The 23,270-nt window shown below is 45.4% G+C and overlaps 1 protein-coding gene across 2 annotated transcripts in view; it reads left to right on the plus strand.

The window, feature by feature from the left end:
* Positions 1-17,971, plus strand: part of ACLY (ATP citrate lyase) — a 64,716-nt gene extending 46,745 nt beyond the window's left edge. For both annotated transcript variants that reach the window (XM_048517369.1, XM_048517370.1), the window contains 14 exons: positions 21-189; positions 1,408-1,512; positions 3,383-3,579; positions 4,400-4,481; positions 6,070-6,180; positions 8,344-8,471; positions 10,169-10,262; positions 11,678-11,832; positions 13,809-13,959; positions 14,704-14,847; positions 15,006-15,119; positions 15,551-15,633; positions 16,348-16,424; positions 17,126-17,971. In XM_048517369.1, the coding sequence (XP_048373326.1) occupies positions 21-189; positions 1,408-1,512; positions 3,383-3,579; positions 4,400-4,481; positions 6,070-6,180; positions 8,344-8,471; positions 10,169-10,262; positions 11,678-11,832; positions 13,809-13,959; positions 14,704-14,847; positions 15,006-15,119; positions 15,551-15,633; positions 16,348-16,424; positions 17,126-17,220 (1,705 nt within the window). In that variant the 3' untranslated portion in view covers positions 17,221-17,971. The remainder of the gene's footprint in view (positions 1-20; positions 190-1,407; positions 1,513-3,382; positions 3,580-4,399; positions 4,482-6,069; positions 6,181-8,343; positions 8,472-10,168; positions 10,263-11,677; positions 11,833-13,808; positions 13,960-14,703; positions 14,848-15,005; positions 15,120-15,550; positions 15,634-16,347; positions 16,425-17,125) is intronic.
* Positions 17,972-23,270: the final 5,299 nt, after the last annotated feature.

The raw sequence follows: 23,270 nt of genomic DNA on the forward strand, positions 1-23,270 counted from the left end.
GTGCTTTGTTTTACTCCTAGTGGTGACCACAAGCAGAAGTTCTACTGGGGCCACAAAGAGATCCTCATCCCTGTCTTCAAGAACATGGCGGATGCGATGAGGAAGCACCCGGAAGTGGACGTGTTGATCAACTTTGCATCCCTTCGCTCGGCATATGACAGCACCATGGAGACTATGAACTACCCACAGGTGTGTGGGGCAGGTGGAACCTTTGTGCCGAGCCCTGGGGGGCCATCCCATTCAGAACTCCTGAAGCCCAATCCTTTCTCTGTTGAACTGCCTCTCAGAAGTTAACAGGAAAACTTATAATGGATTATGGGGGAGGCAGCAAGATGAATGGAAAGTCCGGAAACTTTGTATTTTTCCCTTTGTAAAAGTTTTATCATTACATTTTCAAGCTGCAACCCTGCGAGCTAGACCAGTGGCAGAGCTACAAGGAGGCTGAGGTGGGGTTTTCTGCCGGCTGGAAGGGGGGGGGGCACGGGGAAGGGGGCAGGGCCGCAGAGGGGGAAGAAAACACAGAGTGTGCCCCTGGGCACACTCCTGCCCAGCTACACTTTTGAGCTAGACATACCCTGTATTTTTAAAGGAATGCAGGGAGCCTTTTCCCTGTGGGCAGAATCCACATCTAGCCATGAGAATAGATGCATCCCTTTCCTGTGGGCTTGCAATCATTCAATCAATCAAGTTATTGACCAGCAAGGGGCTTGCAACTTATGGTCTTATTTGTCCCATATTCAAGAGATTTGCTAAATTATGCCACTGCACAGTGCTGTCCAGTGCGGTGTAGTGGTTAAGAGCAGGTGCCCTCTAATCTGGAGAACTGGGTTTGATTCCCTGCTCTGCCACTTGAGCTGTGGAGGCTTATCTGGTGAACCAGGTTAGCTTGTGCACTCCAACACATGCCAGCTGGGTAACTTTGGGTTAGTCACAGTTCTTCTGAGCTCTCTCAGCCACACCCACCTCACAGGGTGTTTGTTGGGGGAGGGAAGGGCAAGGAGATTGTAAGTCTCCTTACAGGAGAGAAAGAGGGATATAAATCCAAACTCTTCTTCTTCTGTCATCCCTTATATCCCCCTGCCCCCCCCCCCACCTGCTTTCTTCCTTGGTCACTCTTTATGATAGCCTCAGCTTGCATGCAAACCAGCGTAACTCCAGGGAGACTGAACAGGCTTGTGACTTTATTTTTTTTACAACATCTAGAATTTGGTAGGGAGTTTGGCCAATTGAATTGTAGTCCATGAACATCTGGAGAGCCGCAGGTTGCAGACCCCTAAGGGGATGCTAATCAGCATCTGTCCCCACCCACTGGGGCCTAAAGGCTATGCCGGTTTTCCTGAGTTTTCCAGACTCTTGCTCTATACAGAGGACAGATGGGACTGACTATCATCTCTCTCTTGGCTGCAGATCCGTACCGTGGCTATCATTGCTGAAGGTATCCCAGAGGCACTGACCCGTAGATTGATCAAGACAGCAGATGAGAAAGGAGTTACAATTATTGGACCTGCAACGGTGAGAGATTGTTTTTATTCTATTTCTTTATGGCTGGAGAAGGACTTGCTTCTGAGCTGTGATAAGAGGATATTGAGTGTATTTTGGTTTTCAGTCTACTTTTGGTAGCTGGATTTCTTGCTTGATTTAGTATCGCTGTGACAAATGCTCTTGTCTTGAGATAGACCTTTAAAATGGGAGTATGGTTCACTTTTCAACTTTCTCCCTCCTTCGCCTCACCCCTTGGGTCCATTTTTCCACGTCATCAGAGGTGACACCAGATGAGGGGAAGGGCAGCCTCCACATGGTAAAAGTTTAAGCTCAGCCGCTAGGCCCAACAGTCGGGGGGGAGGACTTCTGTCCAGTGGTGGGATTCAGCAGGTTCGCACCACTTTGGCAGAACCGGTTGTTAAAATTGTGCTTGTATACAACCAGTTGTTAAATTATTTGAATCCCACCATTGGAACCGGTTGTTAAATCCTTTGAATCCCACTACTGCTTCTGTCATGTTGATTTGATGGTGGGCGGAGCTAAAACTGGCGGCATGGGCTCCATAGGGAATGATTTGAGCAAGACCTAAGATGGCGGCCGAAGCAGTTTGTCAATTTGGAAGCTCCACGAACGACCAGCTATGTATGCCATTTATACTGAGGAGTAGCCAATGGGAGGAGCAGCACCTGGCGACCCAAAGCAGCCCTTGCTGTACCAGTTGATGGGAGTCGGTGGAAGGGACCCCCACGGGGCGACTAATGAGAGGGAACGCCCTGCAAGCAGCTGCAGGGACAGCAGCCCTGTTTCAAGTCACCACCCATATAGCCTCAGAATAGATAGCCGGGGCAATCCAATTAGGGCCTCCAAAAATGACAGAAATGAGCAGGTAGGTCATGTGAGAGGAGGCGTCCCTTAAGATAAGTCGATAAGGAGCAGCAGTGGCATAGTGGTTAAGAGCAGATGCATTCTAATCTGGAGGAACCGGGTTTGATTCCCCACTCTATAGTTTGGGGATAGTAGTCTGTAGTTTTGAAATTCTTGTAGTTAATCCCCTTTGTAGTCTATTCCCTTGTAGTTTGTGGTTTTTTGCTTTTGTAGTTTAACTCTATCCCTTGTGAAAATTTTGTAGTTCTTTCTAGCTTAGGTAGTAGTTGGTTTTGTAGGCTTAAAGTAGGTGTTTTGATTTGTGTAGCATTTAGTTGCCCTTAGTTGTGTAGTGTTTAGTTGCCCTTAAATGATCTTTTGTGGATCCCATAGGGCATAGTGTTGTTTTTTCTTGAGCTAGTAGGTGATTTAGTGATTTAGTGGGGATAGGTTAGGAAGGGTGGTTGTCTATGATATTATATTATTATAGCCCCCCTTTCTCTCCTGTAAGCAGACTCTCATGTAAACAGACTCAATCTCCTTTCTCTTCCTACCCACAGCAAAACACTTCTTTGGTGGAGGTGTGGTGAGGGGCTTGAGAGGAAATTCCAAAACATAATAATATATGTTTAAGATGCTATAATCTGTTATTGTGCTGTTACGTTATGATGTTATTCTGCTGTTATGTTATGAAATGTTATTATGTCATGATTACTGATGTTCTTGATTTTGATACTTGGGATTTATGTTTATTGATGCTGCTGCTTTGCTGTTTTGATATTTGTTGGTTTGATATTTGCTGTTTGATTAGTGTTTTTGATGTTATTTACTTGTTGTTCACGGCGCTGAGCCCTAAGGGGGAGGGCAGGGTATAAATCAAATAAATTAAATGAGTATAGCTGTGCAGGTATGTCCTGCAGTTAATCTTGGCCTTGTGCATGTGCTTGTATTTTGTGTAAAGAATTCTGAATGACATTAAGCCATTTTGTGAACTACAAAGAATCTGATCTTTGATATCCTTGTCTTCATTTTATAGGTAGGTGGGATCAAGCCAGGCTGTTTTAAGATTGGAAATACGGGTGGAATGCTGGACAATATCTTGGCATCTAAGCTGTACCGCCCCGGCAGTGTAGCATACGTTTCTCGTTCTGGAGGGATGTCCAATGAACTCAACAACATCATCTCCAGGACCACAGATGGGGTATTTGAAGGAGTAGCCATTGGTGGGGACAGGTGAGGACACAGATGTGAATATGGTATTATCCTACATGTAGAATAATGGTTTGGAAATCTCCATTGTGTTTGGGCTCAGTTTCTCCTCTGTGTATATAGCTGATATTAAAAGTTAGTTTCCAGTTTAAGAATGGAGGAGGAGGAGGAGGAGTTTGGATTTATAGCCCCCCTTTCTCTCCTGTAAGCAGACTCTCCTGTAAACAGACTCAATCTCCTTTCTCTTCCCCCCCCCCCCCACAGCAAACACTTTGTGAGGTGGGTAGGGCTGAGAGAGCTCCAAAATGCTGTGACTAGCCCAAAGTTACCCAGCTGGCATTTGTTGGAGTCCACAAGCTAATCTGGCCCACCAGATAAGCCTCCACAGCTCAAGTGGCAGAGCGAGGAATCAAACCTGGTTCTCCAGATTAGAGTGCACCTGCTCTTAACCACTGCACCACACTGGCTCTCTATGACCTCATTAACAGGCTATGACCTCAATTGGAGACCATAGAGTGCCTCTCCAGAGTTGTGAGAAAAATGTCAACTCCCAAGACAACGGAGTGAGCATACAACAGAGTCTTTTACTGTATCAGAACATTGGGGTCACTTGCCCAACCTTTGAGTGGCAGAAGCACTGCAGGGCCTCAGCCCAGGCTCTAGAGGCACTAAAGACTGAACATCAGAGCTTCTGTGTATAACGCCTATCTTTGATCACTAAGTGTCCCCCATCTTTGGGGGAAGACTGGACTGTTCATACGTCAGTGGCTAATATTGCTTCTCTGTGCAGTATCTTTAAACATCACCAACATGCAATAGATATTTTTTGTCTTCTTCTTCCTAGATATCCTGGTTCTACTTTCATGGATCATGTTTTACGCTACCAGGACACTCCAGGGGTGAAGATGATAGTTGTCCTAGGAGAAGCAAGTATCTTATATTTGATTTTTCTCTCTATCAGAAACACAAGAAATGAACTGTGGTAGTTGTTTGCACTGAGTCAGTCATTATTTTATTTAAAACATTTTACACCACTTTTCTGCTCAATCAAGAGCCCCTAAGGAGGCAAACATAAAAACATTTAAATACTTTAACAATTAAAAGCATCATTTAAAATGATAAAATAACTCAGTTAAAAACAGGCAGAAGCAACGGCAGAGCCAGAGAGGAGGACCGATAACTGTGATTGGGGGGCTGCCAAATGAACAAAGTCTTTACGTGGTGACAGGAGATTCGGTAGAGGGAGGGAGGCAGATCTCTCTGGGGAAGGGTTCTAGAGTTTGGTGCCAGAACTGAGAAAGCCCTGTTTCAAGTCACCACCTATATAGGCTCAGGTAGTGGGGGCAATCCAACTAGGGCCTCCAAAAATGTCTGAAATGAGCAGGTTGGTCATGTGAGAGGAGGCGTCCCTTAAGATAAGTCGGTCCTAAGTTGTACAGTTTGGCATTCCAGAATCATGCTTTGAGGTTTTGTTCTGCGCTACAAAATAATGTACTCCAGGAGGTTTTGCTGAAGATGACCTTCTTGAGGGAGGTAGACCTGGTTGGCAAGCCTCTACCCCGCCAGTGCAGTGGCCCTGAGGTCAAAATACGCTATTATTAGGTTGTTTGCTTTTCCTTTTTAATTCTAAAACTTGGGTGCTGGTGACATTGATGAAGGTGCGATGCTTGCGGACAGGATTAGCCCCCCCCCCCCCCCCGCTGCTCTCCTGCAATGTTGCTTTTCTCTAGAGCAGGGGTAGGGAACCTGCGGCTCTCCAGATGTTCAGGAACTACAATTCCCATCAGCCTCTGTCAGCATGGCCAATTGGCCATGCTGGTAGGGGCTGATGGGAATTGTAGTTCCTGAACATCTGGAGAGCCGCAGGTTCCCTACCCCTGCTCTAGAGGGTTTGACAGGCAGCATTATTGTATTCTTTAAGGTGGAAATGTTGTTGTTTTTCCTGTTCTTTTTTGGGAGGAGAAATCTCTCTTGGCTGTTTTTTCTTTGTAAAACCAGAGCAACTTTGGGGGGCGGGGGAGGGTTTGTTAATTGTCTGGTCTTTTTTCCCCCTCCTTCTCTCTCACTCTCTCTCACTTTAGATCCAGCATAGTGTAGTGGTTAAGAATGCTGGACTCTAGTCTGGAGAACCGGGTTCAATTCCCCTCTCCTCCACAGGAAGCCTACTGAGTGACTTTGAGCCAGTCATAGTTCTCTCTGAACTCTCTCAGCCCACACAAAGGCAGGCACCTCTAAACATCTTTTGCCTTGAAAACCCTCTGGGGTCGCCATAAGTCTGCTGTCACTTGACACCACACATGCACACACTTCTTTTTTGTATCATGCGTTTTTGTGTTTGGAAATCTAGTACACACAAGCTTTAAATGGTGAAAAACAATTTCCAGTCATAACCTTGAGAACTTCCTTAGTGATCCTGTTACCTTTCCCCCCCAGACTTTCCATAAACTGAGATCTGTGGCCTCCTATTTGTGAATGTGATTGGTTTCATGGGTTACCCTTGTCCCCTTTCCCTAGATTGGAGGAACCGAGGAGTACAAGATCTGTCGAGGAGTTAAAGAAGGACGGATCACTAAGCCTGTTGTCTGCTGGTGTATTGGGACCTGTGCAACTATGTTCTCTTCAGAGGTAAGGGGATGTATAATAAAGAGGAGGACTGTTGGACAGGTGGTTGAATGTGATCGAGCATTCAAAGCTACCGGACCCTGGACTCTAAAATAGGGAATTGAAGTCCCTTGAAACCTTTACATAAGGAGCGAAACCCCCGGAGGTGGAACTTTCAAGGACAGCTCGATGACAAGGAACTTTCAAGGACAGCAACGAAACAAGGTCAACTTATAAGTGGATTCCGCGCAGCATGTTTATAACGAGTTGCAATGGTTATAAATGAATTCCATTTGCCATTCATAAAAAGGGAAAACAAGTTCATTTATAACTATTGCAACTCGTTCTAAATATGCTGTGCGGAATCCACTGTAGTGTTGGTCCAGGCAAAATTTTCCAGTGGCAGAACAGGACTTCGGAATGACATTCAGAGAGATTTGGTGAAATTGCCATTTAGACTGAATCCTGCCCAGAGTCTCTATCCTTCTGTCAGTACCAAATAAATATCAGGCTGCTGGGGCTTTGCTTCTCTGTCCTGTATGCTCACATCTGCAAGGATTCTACCTTCCTACCCTCTCCCATTCCCAGCTTGCACTTTGGTCTGGCTGACTTGTGCAAGAGAATGGAGGGCCCCAAAGGCCAAGGAGTCCCTTTTGCCTGGTGTGAAATTCGGCCCAGTTAATCACACAAAGGCGGTGGAAAACAGAGTTCCGTTTTATGAAATGCGCAAATAGGAAAACAGTGGAAGTGGTGCAAGGGAATCACTTCCAGATCCTATAGGATTGGATACAAGTTTATATTACGTTTAGATACCTTTCTTCAGAGGCTGGAGTAAAGTGCTCTGGAGTAAACTTCTTCAGGAGAAAAGTAAATGCTCGGTAAGGTAGAGTTCTATAAGTTCCCTCTTGGTGCCCACAGCTGACCCCTTACTTCACAAGACATTTTTTCAGTGGCGCACGCTGTTTCTTCATGGGGGGGGGGCACCAACTGAGCTGTTTGCCGCAGCCCGACTCCCCCCCTCCCCCAGGGAGGGCAGGAGCTGGCCTACCACTGTAGTGCCTGCCCGAGCCGTGCACTGCTGAGCCCCCCGACCCCCCCTCCAGGCCTCCCTGCAGGTTGGCTTTTGCTCTCTCCGGGACCTGGGGAGGGTAGGAGCCGGTCTGCAGGGAGGACAGGTGGGGGGACGGGGCTCGGTGGTGGGTGGCCCAGGTGGACACCACAGCAGCAGGCTGGCCCAGGAGCCGGCCTGCCATCACGGCGCCCATCCGAGACCCACTCTCCCCCAGCCTTCCTTCTGGCTCCCGTAAGTGGGGCATGGGGTGTGTGTGTGTGTGTGTGTGTGTGTGTGAGGAGCTGGGGAGGGGGTGTGGGGAGCCGGTCATGTCATCGGGCGCCATTTAGGCCTGGTACGCCACTGCACTTCTTCTAATCTCAGGAATATTTTTAGAACTACAGAGTACAATCACTGAATTAGAACACTTAGTAATACACAAACATTGTATTCAGTCAAAATCTCGCAATATAAAACAACTTGTTTTATTTAAAACAAAGACAGAACTTTCTACTCACAGCCTTTGTCTGTAGTGGGTCGCTGATTATTCCCCCATGAGCTGGCAGAATGGACGGCAGGTGGCGGACTCTGGTTGTTATGCAGATGTGCAAACTCTATACCAGTGGAAAACTAGCACAGCCAGGGAATAGCCTTCCTTTCCCCCCTTCGCTTTCTATGCTGGCTGTCTTCTTCTCAACTGCAATCCTCTACCTGTAGGCTAGAGCGAGCTCATGTATTTTATCACTTCAGCCTCTTGCCTTTCTCTCCCCACCCTACTGTGCTGTTCCTCCCATGTTTTCAAACACAGAATTTCCGGATTGTTTCATCATTCTCCAGTGGATTTCAGTCCCTCCTGTATGACCTTTCTTGTCACCTAATCTCAGCCTTCGCATCTGGGCGGCTGTTGCTCACGCTCACTGTTGTCCTGGTCTTGTTTCCACCCAAAAGCCTTGTGGTCTGCGAACATTTTAATCTTGGAAGTTGAAGAAGCAGGACTAACACGCAATAAATCTGCATAATGTTCTTGCATAATTTTGGGTTCAGGGACTTAATTTTTAAAATGTAGATATGACTTTGGATTCAGTGACTCAGACTCTGGCCTTTCTAAAGAGCTTTTCCTGCATCTCATTGAACAGGTCCAGTTTGGCCACGCAGGAGCGTGTGCCAATCAGGCATCCGAAACGGCCGTGGCCAAGAACAAAGCTCTAAAAGAAATGGGGGTTTATGTACCTCGGAGTTTTGATGAGCTGGGCGACGTGATTCAGTAAGTGGGTTGGCAGGGTGTCCTTGTGATCCTCTTGCTAAGGTGGATGATGCCGGCCCAAGGGCTGAAATGAAAATATCAGTACCCTAATATCAGAATATCAGAAAGTATCAGGGGTGAGCTTGCAGAGCAAGGTTGGCATTTCCCTCCTAACTGGTTAGATCAGTGCTCTGCAAACGATGGCTCTCCAGATGTTCATGGACTACAATTCCCATCAGCCCTGCCACTTGGCCATGCTGGCAGGGGCTGGTGGGAATTGTAGACCATAAACATCTGGAGAGCCATCGTTTGCAGACCCCTGGGTTAGATCATGCATTGATTCCCTTGGCTGTCGATAATTCTGTTTGGGGTACAAAGTCCCAGACAGGACCAGGAGCCCATCTTGATACTACCTGGCCTGTGCGAAAGCAGTTCAACCAGCGGAGAGTTCTGCCTGTCGAATTCAAAAGGCTCCTGTGTCAGCAGGCAGAGGAAGTTGAAGGAAATCTTATTGAAAGGGCTGCCGCTTTCTCCTTTCCTCCTTGGTGACTGGTTACCCGATGGAGCAGGGCAGACTGACAGGCAAGAGAGAAAGTGAAAGAAAGCACCAGAGAGCAGCATCCAGCTTGTTTCGAATGTTATAAATGTTTGAATACCTTATTTTTCATCTTGGAGACCCTCTTTGGGTGGAGAGGTGTCATATGGTTTCATCAAAAATAAAATAAATGTTGGATAGTTTCCACAATAAGACTGGGGGTTCGGGCCAGGAAATGCCGATATTGGGATTGTGTGTGACATAGACTGATCTTAGGCAGGTTGATTAAGCTGAGTCCAAATCTGCTGGCCCAGTTGCCGTTTTTAAAAGTCTTGCAAAAAGTATCTCTCCTACTGATGCTTGTTATAGATAGTGTGTTTCGTCGTGTGTTCCTTTTATTTAAATTTCTAACCCAGCTTTCTTCTTTGGTGCACTCAAGCATTTAAGGTTAGATCTAAGCAGACATCTCTGGCAATATTGGGTTGGGACCTCTTCAGAAAAGGCCCTATCGATTTGGCAGACACCCTCTCCGACCAAAAGCTGTCCAGAAATAAACTTTTAAGTCAGTTTTAAGTCAGTTTAAGTCCCCCCCCCCCCAGTTGGCTCTTTACATCTGGACCTATCATCTATTAAAGACTTGCTGTCTCTGGGAGGAGAATTTTTTTTATAAAGTTGGCTACCGGACGCCTCTATCATTATTGTTGTCGCTGTTTTAAAGGTTTTAGTAATTTATTTATAATTATATTTTATGCTGTACACCACCCAGAGCCCCTCGGGGATGGGGCGGTATAAAAGTCCAAACAATAAATAAATAAATAAGTTTCTAGCCTTCGTCTAAGATCCTCCACACTGCCACCTCTGGCTGATTTCTTAGTATCTCCATTTGTCATTGGGTCCCTTCGTTGAATTAGAGAGATAAAAATCCATAAAGCTGTGTAGAAGGCAGCTGTTCTCTGTTTTGTGAGAGTTGCTCTTAGCAACTCCTGGGCACAATTGCAGGAGAATTCAGAAGACAAGAACCTTGTAAGGAGGCAGTCCTCCCTTGTGAGGGTAATGAGGGATGGTTTGGAAAAACTGTAACCAGCTTTAAGCATGCCCTAATGGCAAAAGACAGACCACTCCTCTGAAATGTATTGTACGTGTCCAGAACCAAGTATTTATTCTTGGTTCTCCTTCCTGCTAGGTCTGTGTATGAAGATCTTGTTTCCAAGGGTGTGGTTGAGCCGGCTCAAGAAGTACCTCCCCCTACGGTGCCAATGGATTACTCGTGGGCAAGGGTAGGTTTGTTCTTTTCTGGATTGTTTTGGAGAGCCGAACAGGTGGTCTATGAAAGGGGCTTGGTTGAACTGGCCCTTGCAGTCGAAAACTTCCGAAAGCTTGCATAAGTGAATACAGAAAGAAGCCGGTCCGTTAAAAGACAGCAGCCGCCTGCTGAGAAAAATCCTGCCTGCTAACCCCCTTCGACAAAGTGGCTCCCAAGAGAAGAGAACGACAGTTGTCTGTTGGTGTCTCTTTTTAAAAACTGAATTGTTTGAGGTGGAAAAGGGGGGAGGGATCTTTTTTGATTACCCAAGAAGCCTGCAGGGGAAAAAATGGCATGTTCTGTGGGTGCTGTACTAAGCAGGAGCAGTTGATGAGATTGTGTGGGGAAGCTGGCTGGATGGGACCCTTAATTCCTACTTGCCTTATTGACGGTTCATCTCTGCAAAAATATTCCCTTGACATAAAAAACCTGAGCAACCTGTCTCAAAACCTGTCTCAAAACATTTTAAATGAAACCCCTTTTGAAACCCCTAGGCATGCAAGGGAGGGGAGGGGGCCCAGCATCTGGCCCTGGCCCACCCACCCTAGCAGGGGGAGGGGAGGGAGGAGAGGCATCCAAGGGAGGGGAGGGAAGGGGAAGGGGTGATAATCAGGTTAGAAGCTCTATCTCTGAAGTGTCACCTTTTGGTGTTAAGTGAATATTTTTTGTATGGAGGAGCATTCACCCAAGCAAGCAGGAAGTGCGGTCCTCAGAATGCCTTTAAAATGTTCAGCTGCCTGAAGCCTAGTTCCTGTTTGCATGAGTGATGGCTCCTCCATACAAAAATATTTCCTCCATATAGAAACCTTAACACATCAAGGGAGAGGTTTTAGCTTTCCTCGATAGACTGTTTTTCTGTGTCAAGGGAATGTCCTGTTGATAGAGGCACATTCAGTCCTGTTGCACCTGATAGATAGTCATTCCACTTCTTGAGTCTTTATTTGGCCAGTGACCTTCTAAAAATGGTACCTTAAATTCTAGTGGTCACTTAATAAGATTTATGGCACGTTTTGGTTTGATTGTGGTCAGTGGGAGTTTGAAGTGTGACGAAGTGGGTGATTTTACCTGTTTATCTGTAAGGGGATGTAGCACGATAGTAGCAGTCCTGTTGAGGGTGGAGAGGAGCAGTCCGGTTGCATGCTTATCTCTCCATGAATATCCCTTGGTTTGGGGTGCTGTGTGGTTTCCGGGCTGTATGGCCGTGTTCAGGATCTGAAGATGCCAGCCACAGATGCAGGCGAAACGTCAGGAGAGAATGCTGCTAGAACACGGCCATACAGCCCGGAAACCACACAGCACCCCAGTGATTCCGGCCGTGAAAGCCTTCGACAATCCCTTGGTTTGTTGAGAACCAAGCTAGTTGTTTACTGTTCTCCCTGCAACCTTTAGGAACTTGGTTTGATCCGGAAGCCGGCTTCCTTCATGACGAGCATCTGTGATGAACGAGGCCAAGAGCTGATTTATGCTGGCATGCCGATCACGGAGGTCTTCAAAGAAGAGATGGGGATTGGTGGTGTCTTGGGTCTGTTGTGGTTCCAGAGAAGGTGAGCACCGTTTTTCAGGACAGGGCTTTATTTGCCTGCTGGCCCTGGAAAGAGTTTGATTCCCCACATATATCTCGTCCTTGTTCTCCGCCTATCAGTACTGAGGCAGGAGGGCCCAGCTAAAGCAATCTTGGGCCTGTTTGCTGTGAGAGGAGAGTCTTCAGTAAACAGTAGAGATGCTGTGTAGCCCCTCAGTAGTCACAGCAGGATGGAAGAACATGGCAAAAAAAATGTGCTAGTGGGTAATTTCAATACTTGAGCGTTGAAAAGCTGGTCTGCTGGTCCCACCACCACCTTCTTCACAGTGTCCCTGCAGGGATACAAGCTGCTGGTTGGGGGCTTCACTGGTGGGGGAGGGGAGCAAAGATAACCACATAAGGACATCACAGAGATTTACACATTCATGAATGGAGAAGCAGGGGCATAATGCCCATAGGGAAAGGTGGGCATCTGCCCAGGGCACCATCTTGTGGGGGACATCAAAATGCAGGGGTCTTTTTTGGGTATTTTTAGTGGTTTTCCATTTTTGGCCTGCAGGGGGCGCAGTTTTTAGGCTAGCGGCACCAAAATTTCAGCGTATCATTAGGACACTGTCCTTATGCTACCCCCCAGGTTTGGTGAGGTTTGGTTCAGGGAGTCCAAAGTTATGGACTCCCAAAGGGGATGCCCCCATCCCCCATTGTTTCAAATGGGAGCTAATAGGAGATGGGGCTACAGTTTTGAGGGTCCTTAACTTTGGCCCCCCTGAACCAAACTGCACCAAACCTGGGGGATAGTCATTAGGGCAGTCTCCTGATGAGACCATGAAAGTTTTGAGACTGTGCCTTCAGAAATGTGCCCCCACCCCACCCCAGCCTGCAACCCCCATTGACAGCAATGCAGAAAACTCAATGCAGAACAAAGATTCTTGGGCAAATTTCTGGGATATTCCTGCAGGGGGTGCATTTTTTGATGTATCAGCACCAAAATTTCAGGATATCATCTGGAGACTGTCCTGATGGGACCCCCCCCCCCCCAAGTTTGGTGCAGTTTGGTTCAGGGGGTCCAAAGTTATGGACCCTCAAAAGGGTAGCCCCCATCTCCTTAGCAAAGAATACTGGACACTGGACATTGGCCAAAGAACCCTACTGTGGGCTCACCAGACCAGGCAGCACCCCCTCAGTGTCATTCTGGGGCCATCCAAGTCAGCCATCTTCCCCCCCCGCCCCACCAGGTACAGCTGACCAAGGCCCCCATAACAAATCAGTTTGACACCCCTGCTCTCAGAGCTGCTAAGTAAACCATTTTATCAATATGGTCTATGTGCCGAGTTTAGACTGGCAGGCATTCTTGACAGCTGTGGTTGGCCCTGCCTGTTTTAATGAGTAGCTCAGCCCGGGCTTCTCTGGGGCTTTGTTCAGTCTGAAAATTGGAATATGTTTATTATAAAAGGTTTGTTAGTCTTTTAAGTTGCTGCAAGTTGCTTTCACGCTGTGTCTGCTGCCACAAACTAAGACAGCTACCTCAGTGGAATTTGTGTAGGACAGTTTTTAGAGTTGGGTTCCTTGGTTTGTTTGGACAAGTGGGTGTGGGTGGTGTCGGTGTCACTAAAGTGCTGCCAAGTTGCATACAACTTACAGTGACTCTGTAGGGTTGTCAAAGCAAGAAACCTTCAGAAGTAGCTTGCCGTTGCTGCATAGCTTCCCTTGGTGGTCTCCCATCCAAGTGCTGACCAGGGCCGCCCTGTTTCGCTTCCTAGATCTGATGAGATCAGCCCAGCCCAGCCTGGGCCATTCCGGTGAGACTAGGGCACAGTTTTATTATTTGCTGAAGACTGATGGGCTGGGGGCTGGGGTTTCATTAGGAAAACAAGTTCATTTATAACCATCACAACTCGTTATCAATATGCTGTGTGGAATCCACTGAAGAGTTGAAACAAGGCAAGGTTATGAAAGGTTTCATCGTAAGCACCTGCTTCAATGTCTTTGTCCCTCTAGGCTACCCAAGTACGCCTGCCAGTTCATAGAGATGTGTTTAATGGTGACGGCTGATCACGGGCCTGCGGTGTCAGGAGCTCATAACACTATTGTCTGCGCGAGAGCAGGGAAGGATTTGGTCTCCAGTCTCACCTCTGGCCTGCTCACCATTGTAAGCTCTGAACATTAGCTGGGGTGAAGTAACCTGAAGGGAATCACAAAAGGGGGGACACACAAGGACTTGCTGGGGAGGGGACTTCTCACTCCCTCCCACACTGTAGCCCCTGCTTCTTCCCTTTGATCTGTCCACCTTCCCTCTGTCAGGAAACACCCTCTGCCTCCACATCCTCCAATCTTTCATTCTTCTTCCCCATTCCCTTTTCGCAATCACAACCTTGTCTTTCCTCCTTGTGGCCCGTGTGGCTCCTCTCCTCTCCCCCAGTCGACTCATTGCTCTTGCTCATTGCTCAGCAGTGGCGTAGTGGTTAAGAGCAGGTGCATTCTAATCAGGAGGAACCAGGTTTGATTCCCCACTCTGCCGCCTGAGCTGTGGAGGCTTATCTGGGGAATTCAGATTAGCCTGTGCACTCCCACACATGCCAGCTGAGTGACCTTGGGCCAGTCACAGCTTTTTGGAGCTCTCTCAGCCCCACCCACCTCACAGGGTGTTTGCTGTGAGGGGGGAAGGGCAAGGAGATTGTAAGCCTCTTTGAGTCTCCTACAGGAGAGAAAGAAGAAGAAGAGTTTGGATTTATATCCTCATCATCATCATCTTCTTCTTCTTCTTCTTCTTCTTCTTCTTCTTCTTCTTCTTCTTCTTCTTCTTCTTCCTGCTGCTCCAGTTGTTTCCCTCCATACTAACCCCTTCTTTTAAAAACAATTAGAATCTAAGATACTTTCTCTTTGTTCATTCCAGGGGGATCGGTTTGGCGGCGCTCTCGATGCAGCCGCGAAAATGTTCAGCAAAGCGTTTGACAGCGGCATCATCCCAATGGAGTTTGTGAACAAGATGAAGAAAGAAGGGAAGCTGATTATGGGCATTGGCCACCGAGTCAAATCAGTAGGTGGCTGCCCTCCCTGCTGGGGTGGTCCTTTAGGAAGGCTGCAGCTCAGAAACTGTTTTCAAGGAGGCTGTCTGTCTTTTTGGAAAGGTTCTTTGTTCAGTCCTGAAGTCTGTCACTTGTTTCTCTTCCCCCACCCCCTCCTTAAATTTTATAGATCAACAACCCAGATATGAGAGTTCAAATCCTCAAGGATTACGTGAAGCAGCATTTTCCTGCAACACCCCTTTTGGACTATGCGCTGGAAGTGGAGAAGATTACTACGTCCAAGGTTCCCATCCTTTGCCTAAAATCATGACCTTACTATAGTACCTTGCATTGCACAGATTACCAAAGGGACAATAGACCCATTATTGGGAGGAAGCAGCGGTGGTGTAGTGGTTAAGAGCAGGTGCACTCTAATCTGGAGAACCAGGTTTGATTCCCTGCTCTGCCACTTGAGCTGTGGAGGCTTATCTGGGGAACTAGATTAGCCTGTGCACTCCAACACATACCAGCTGGGTGACCTTCGGTTAGTCACAGCTTTTTGGAGCTCTCTCAGTCCCACCTACCTCACAGGGTGTTTGTTGTGAGAGTGGGGAAGGGAAAGGAGTTTGTAAGCCCCTTTGAGTCTCCTTACAGGAGAGAAAGGGGGTTATAAATCCAACTCTTCTTCATTATCGCGCCTTCCAATTGACCTCGCTCCTTCTCTGCCTGCTCTAGAAACCTAATCTCATCCTGAATGTTGATGGGCTCATTGGAGTGGCCTTTGTTGATGCACTCAGGCACTGTGGCTCCTTTACACGGTGAGTAATCAGTTATCCTTTTGGGTCTGTGTTATTGCTCTGAAGCTCAATCATAGTGCATCTCCCTACCCAAGGCACACAGTCAGCATCCCGAGTTGCACCTGAGACAAAGGTCCCCCTCAAGGACAGACAGTTCAGCAGTGGAACTTACCTGCATGTGCAAGGTTCCAGGTACTGAGGGCAGAGCTCAGTTTCCCAAGGATCTCATTTGCTATCGGGGGGGGGGGGGGGGTCTTGCCCTCGTGCCAGCAAAGGTATACTTGAAAAGGATTGCACTTGGGACTGTTTGACCACTGAGCTATGCCTCCCCATTGAAAGTTTACATGGGGTTTTCCATCACTTCTGTTATGCAATTTTCCAGTGCTTATTGTCAAAGTTGTGTTGACATAGAACCTGAGAGATGTTTGGTCAGAGGGTGACTGTCTGTCTTTTTCCCAATTCTGACTTGAAGAAAAATGTGCACCTGTGTTATGATGATGGGACAGGGAAGGGTTTGTCCTCACTCTGGGCCTTATCCAGGTGTCAAGGAAGAAAGTATTTGAGTCTGTCTTGCACGATGTGAATCAAAAAATTTCCACATGTATGGGATGGGAACAGGAACCCCTAACCTTAAACAAATCCTACTGGTGTGGAATGAAAATTCTCCTCTTGGGTTGGTGCCACAAATTAATGCAGGATTGATTTTAGGTGAGAACTATTTGATTTCTTTTCCAGGGAGGAAGCAGATGAATATATTGACATTGGGGCTCTCAATGGTATCTTTGTGCTTGGCAGAAGTATGGGGTTCATCGGTAAGTCTTTCTTGTCACATAGTTGAGGTGCTGGGCCCTTCTTTGTAAGTAGGGTTGCCAGCTCTGGGCTGGGAAATACCTGTAATTTGGGGGGGGGGGTGGAGCCTGGAGAGGGTGCGGTTGGGGAGGGGAGGTATCTCAGCAAGTTCAATGTCATAGACTCCACCCGCCACAATAACCATTTTCTATGGGAGATCTGATCTTGGTCATCTAGAGATCAGTTGTAATAGTGGGAGATCTCCATATGGCTGTTAGCAACCCTGTCTGTAAGCCAAGAGGCCAATCTGGTTCGTGCTACTTTCAAAAACCACAGTCCAAGTAATCATAGAATCATAGAGTTGGAATCATAGAGTTCCTGTGAAAGAATGGGATTTGCAAGGAGGCATGTGGGGCAGCTACTGCAGCAATCCTGCCACACAAGGGACAGAGCTGAATGTGGCTGTTCACTCCTTGTTCTGTCTTCACATCACCTTAGTTTGAGTCACTGGTTTGGTAGAACTACAGTGCAGTTCTAAGGAGAGTTATTCCAGCCTAAGCCTATTCATTTCAGTGAGTTTAGATTGGAGTAGCTCTGCATAGGATCCCACGGTTAGTGGCATGTATTTCTATTTCAACTGCTTAGCTCCTTAGCAACAGCAAACAGTGTGTGTTTGTAGGGTCAATTAAGAGAGAAGGACTCACGAAAAGCGCTTCATTTCCAGGACATTACCTAGATCAGAAGAGGTTGAAGCAGGGCCTGTACCGTCACCCTTGGGATGACATCTCCTACGTCCTGCCAGAGCACATGACTATGTGACCACCCAAGGGGACACAGTGAGCTGCTTGTACAGATGATGAGTGCTGGTGGCTGATGTATGGAAGAGAATGAAGAGGACTGAGATTCTGTCCAAGGTGGCACTACAGCTCTTAGGGATCCTTTGAGAAACCAAAACCCCTCACGATGTCCTACTGTATTTAATGTGTAAAAGCAGTTTCACTGTATCTGCCTGCTTTTTGTACATGTTTTTATTTCTTTTTCCCTTTCCCATGGCTTTTCTGCAGTGTTTTCTAACCATGTTTTAATTTTTTTAAAAAAAATTATGACCTATGACTTGGAGAGCCAGAGAGAGTCATTGAATGCACATGATGGAAATCTGAAGCGTTGTTCTCACAAGCTGTATAATTTTGTGATACGGTAGCCATTTGTCCTTTTTTTTGACTCCTTTGTATTCATTTTCGCAGTCTGATTGTATTTTCTGGTCCCGGGACCCATCGCTGCTTTAATAAGCCACTCTCAGCCTGGTGTAGTAATTTTAAAATGTAAACTTGTAACATAGACTTTTGTTCAAAACTGTGACACATAACCTGTATTTATGCAGCTGAGATTTCTACTTATCGCAAAACTTTCTGCAAACCCACAATTCTTGCAACTTCTGGCCTGTGAATGGTTGTGTCTGTTCAACCCCAGATTTCACCAGGGCCTCTAACTTATATCCAAAATAATTGTCAACCTTTTATCTGTCGCTGTATCACTGTAACCGGTTTCAAATAAATGGTACAACAATAAAGTTATCTTCACTGAATTCTGTGAATGTGGGGAAGGGGGGAGGGTCACTCAGAACCAAACTTTGTGAGTGAAAATGTAATACAACTGAACAGATCTATTTTCCAGAAACATTCTTCTATTTTATTTGGTTTGATTTATTGTGGACCTGCCTTGTGTTTTGCATCAAGGTGTTTGTCAAGTACTGAAAAATTTCCTAATATACAGATCTCCTTGAAGAAGCCTTATTGAAGATCCCCAGGGCATAGGCAAGTTGTTCTGTAAGTGTGAGAGCTTCACAATTTAATAATAGCCACCCCATTCTGTGAGAAGAAAGACCATCTTTTTAATAGACTGGAGATATTGCCACACCCTGTGGAACAATAAACCAGTTCCTTCTCTGGAAATGGGAACAGCAAGTTAAACTTTTAAAATTTTACTGTTTTTCTTTTGAGTAGGCACGTCAAGCTTTTCACTGCATCTGGCATTTTCAGGATGGTAACCTGACATTTACTGCCATTTAAACATCTAAAAAGAATGAGGCTGTGAACACCAAATTACCCTTATAAACTTTGGCCAATGGACAAAAATAGTTCTTGACAACATTTGTTTTTCCTCATACTTGGTGCAAAAAAATGGTTCCTGAAATTAGTGACCATCATAGTTAAGTAGCTGTACTTTACACCAGTGGTCTTCAATATTTCTAGACCCAGGGTCTACCTTTAACCCCCAGGAAGCAATATGGACCCACTAAGTATCAAACATTAGACATCAGTCACATGACAGAATAAGGAGGCATCAGAGTTACAGCCTCACTGATGTCAAGGCCAGCACAGTCGGCAGCAGATCAAGAAAATCTGACATGGGGACACAAGGCATTCTATGGTGAGAAGCAAGGCAAAGGTTTTCAACCAAGATGGTGTCCCCTGCGTTTTGTTTCCTGAAGCTGTTTCTCCTCTCAGCTTGCATGCAAAGAAGACTCTTGTTACACATGCACACTTGTAGCAAGTCCTACAAAAAGCAGGGTGACCTGAAACAAACGGGCTTACAACCCAGGAGTAGGACTTCAAGTGCCACCCCAGGGCTGCTGCTTTAGACAAAGCAGTTACATAGGCCCCTTCCGCACACGCAAAATAATGCATTTTCAAACACTTTCACAACTGTTTGCAAGTAGATCTTGCTATTCCGCACAGCTTCAAAGAGCACTGAAAGCAGTTTGAAAGTGCATTATTCTGCATGTGCAGAATGAGCCAAAGTGAAGAAAGGAAAAGGGCTATCTCTACCCCATTCTCATCTTCCTCCATACTTCCTTTTTATCTTCCAAGAGTGATAATTTGTTGTTGTTTTTCTTCAGACACACTTTCTTGTTCCTCTTTCTGAACATACTCAGAAATTTGTCATGTAAATATTCCATCCTCTGCTCACTTCTGATTTTAAGAATGTGTGGTGTTTATTTAAAAAAAGGAAACCCCTCAGCCAGTTCTCCCAACTGTATGTCCCCCTTGTGGGGTAAGGTGTTGCCTGCGTTGTGCTTGCTGCTGTTTTAAAGGAGTCAACTTGGCTGTCCTACCTTTTCCCCTAATAGGTCACTCTCCCCTGTTTTGTGTTACCCAAATACAGGGTCTACTTCCTAATAATTAATGTAGGTTGTAGGAGAATTTGAGGATAGAAATGGACCCAGGAAGAGGCAGATAAAAGCCAATTTACACCAGGATCCTTCTTTAGTAAATTAGACTTGGAAATAACAAGGCCAATTTTGACAAAAGAAAGGGGGGTTTTATTGAAAAGAGGGAAGTATTACAAGAAAACTGCAATCATACAGAGCTTAAGAATATAATGAGTGAAGCAGGGGTTGCAGAGAGCAAATTGGTTTGGGGGATACATTACCTGGAGCAGAGAGCAATGCATAGCCAGCACACATTGACATGAAGAGAAAAACATGTGGGTGTATGGATAAGGTCACCACACATCGGTCCAGTTAACTTCCTAATTTAAAGGGTGAAATGTAGCCTAAGGTAATGGGGGATAAGTGCGCCTCATGAGAACATTGATGAGATTGTCTGAGCGTGATGCATGTTCCCAGAGTCTTCTGAATAATAGCTTCTGGTCTTGAAAAAAAAACCACATGAAACAGCTGACTGTGAAGCCAATTCCATAGGAAATGGTTTCAAAGCAGGGCAAAATCCTGATGGTCTATTGAGGGATAGGTACTGTTATAATAATAGCGTTATTCAATGGGTATTTCTAGAGGGGAAAGATGACATGAGTCCTGATGGGACTGGCAAGAGTCTCTGGCAAGAGACCTATTGTTCTGCTTGCATTCCATTAATGGTGTGGGGAGGAATGACAATGTTAGTGTTTGATGTCTGCTGTCTTTTATTTGGACTCCATTTGTCCCAGCTGTAGTCATGCTGAACCAAACACTTGAACTGTGCACACCATACACATACAAAACAGGGTGTTAACACTCTCATAACCGCCTCTTGGGATCGTGGGCTGGCCACTAATCAGTGATGTAGGTATAGATTTTTATGGGGGGTTGGGGGTCTCCTTTCATAAAAGAGGCATAGCATGGTTCATCTGAAATACCCAGTCAGAGTGATAGGAATATATATGTGTGTGTGTTTAGGCAAGCCATTTTATTATGTGCATTGTTATAAGTATTAGATGTAAGATTTAAGCAAAACACTGGCTCTTGCAAGAAGCTGTAAATTCACTGATAGCTAAGGGTAAAAGAATGCAAAATGAAAGCCAAAAGAGATAACGGAGGAAAAACAGGCTTGGTTGATATAGCAACCCAAATCTTGGTACAGGGCAAGGTGACATAAAGAGTATGTAGAATGTAGAGATGTAGAAAGCAAAGGTGCGCTATGGAAGGGAGGAAAGATTAAGAGCATGACAGGCAATCTATACGTCTTCACAGCCCAACCAATGGATAATGTTGGAAGATTTGCTTGGAAGGGTCTAATGGAAAAGTTATAAGTCATGTTTGCAAACAATAAAGCTCTGAGACTCCTCCCTGAGTCACAGGAGATCTCCCTAAACTGCAGTTTTGAAAGAATAAATCTATGACACTTAAAAATCTTCTAGAAATGGTTTACTTAACCGTGGCAGAGCTTATCAAGAGGACCTGCTTTTATAAGCACTGTGGGGTGTGTGTGGCCTCAGTGCTTATAAAAGTACCACCCCTTCCTGCCCCCCCCCCAAGCCCCACCCCGGCCTCAGTGCTTATAAAAGCAGGTCTCCCAGGCCTGGGACTGCAGTTTCTTCTGGCCTGCCTGGAGGGAAGGTCAGAAGGGACTGCTGGCTGGGAGCCTGGTGGAGAGGGAGGGGAGTCAAGTTGGGCACCCTAGACATTGCCCATGTTCATGGTGACATGGGCAGGGTCAAGGGCACTCAGAGCCACGAGGCAGCACGGTTGTCTTCAAGTGCCCTTGCCCTATCATGGACATGGGCAGGGTGAGGGCACCCGGCAGCAGTGAGGGGCAGAGCCTGGGGGGCGTCTGGAGACAATTTGTCTCCGGGGCCATTTACCCCCGTACGCCTCTGAGTATAAGGCAGAATCCAGAAACAGCTGTCATGTGGGTACATGCAGCGCTCCCAGCAGAGCAGATCAGAACCTGGCAGTATAAGCGCAGAAGAAAGAAAGAATGATAGAAAGAAATAGAAAGTGGTAGAAAGTGAGAGCAAGAGAGAGAAAGAGAAAAGGGAAAGGATTTTAGATTTACCAGAAGGTTATTTCTTCCTTCTCTCCATTATTTAGGAAAAATAATGGAGAGAAAAAGATTCTGGCAAAAATACAGCTTAAAGTCATTGCACAGAATCATAAAAAGTGTCTTTGTTAAGAAAAAGCATTTAATGTTCCTACATTCCAGAAAAAGATACTTCTTATACTTGTGTGCAAAGACAAAGCTCATGAAAATAATGTCTTCAACTAAAACATATCTAAAGCACAGACCCAGAAATTAGAAAATAGAAATAAAACATTTAAACATTTCAACTGAAGTATACTTATATGTAACTTAAGCAAGTTTTCTTGAAGACATTTTAGTATTAAGAATTATTGCTCAGAGATAGCAAAGGCCCTTTGCTTTCCAAAACAGCCCCTATTGTTTCTTCCCACATTCTAAAGAAAAGATACTTTCACTTAGCAACGAGCTGAGAAAGTGTGTGTAAAGAAAAATAACTGATCAGCAGAATTAAAGCAAAGAGTGAGTCAAGCCATGTGAGAAACTATATTCTTAAGAATGCTATTTAACAATGTATCGCCATGATTAACAATGATGAGAATACTGAAACGTCATGAATTGACAGGGTTTGGGTTTGCAACATTTATGATGCATCAGCTGTCTTTATCCTATAAGAACTGTGACTTTTGTATAATCAGGGCGACTCCTCTGATTCTAAAACAGACCCTCTGTTGGTTTGGAATAAAATTATTTATTTAATTATTCCTTGTTGGCTCAAGCTTATTAGCTTACTCTTATTAAACACGTTACCCCGTGCTAACAGCAGTACCCTGTTTTGTGTCTAGGGTTGCCAACCTCCAGGCGGAACCTGGAATTACAACAAATCTGCAGACTGCATGGATCAGTTTCTCTAGAGAACATGGCTGCTTCAGAGGGTGGACACAATAAATAATTATTTTATTTTGCCCAACCTCTTGTAAGCGCAGAAGGAAAGGAGTGAAAGTAAGAAGGAAATAGAAAGTGGTAGACAGTGAGAGAAAGAGAGAGAAAGAGAAAAAGGAAATGATTTTAGATTTACCAGAAGGTTATTTCTTCCTTCTCCCCATTATTTAGGAAAATAATGGAGAGAAAAGGGTTCAGGCAAAAGTACAGCTTAAAGTCATTGCCCAGAATCATGAAAAAGTGTCTTTGTTAAGAGAAAAGCATTCAATGTTCCTGCATTCCAGAAAAAGATACTTTTTAATGCTTGTGTGCAAGTAAAAGGCTCATGAAAATAATATCTTCAACTAAAGCACAGACCCAGAAAATAGAAAATAGAAATAAAGCATTTAAATGATTATTTCAACTGAAGTATACTTATATATAACTTAAGCAAGTTTTCTTGAAGACATTTTAGTATTAAGAATTATTGCTCAGAAATAGCAAAAGACACTTTGCTTTCCAAAACAGCCCCTATTGTCTCTTCCCACAGTCCAAAGAAAAGATACTTTCACTTGGCAACGAGCTGAGAAAGTGTGTGTGTAGAGGAAAATAACTGACCAAGCAGAATTAAAGCAAAGAAAGAGAGTCAAGCCATGTGAGAAACTATATTCTTAAGAATGCTATTTAACAATGTATCGCCATGATTAACAATGA

Source organism: Sphaerodactylus townsendi, linkage group LG15 (assembly GCF_021028975.2).
Source record: "Sphaerodactylus townsendi isolate TG3544 linkage group LG15, MPM_Stown_v2.3, whole genome shotgun sequence".
In the NCBI taxonomy this organism is placed as follows: domain Eukaryota; kingdom Metazoa; phylum Chordata; class Lepidosauria; order Squamata; family Sphaerodactylidae; genus Sphaerodactylus; species Sphaerodactylus townsendi.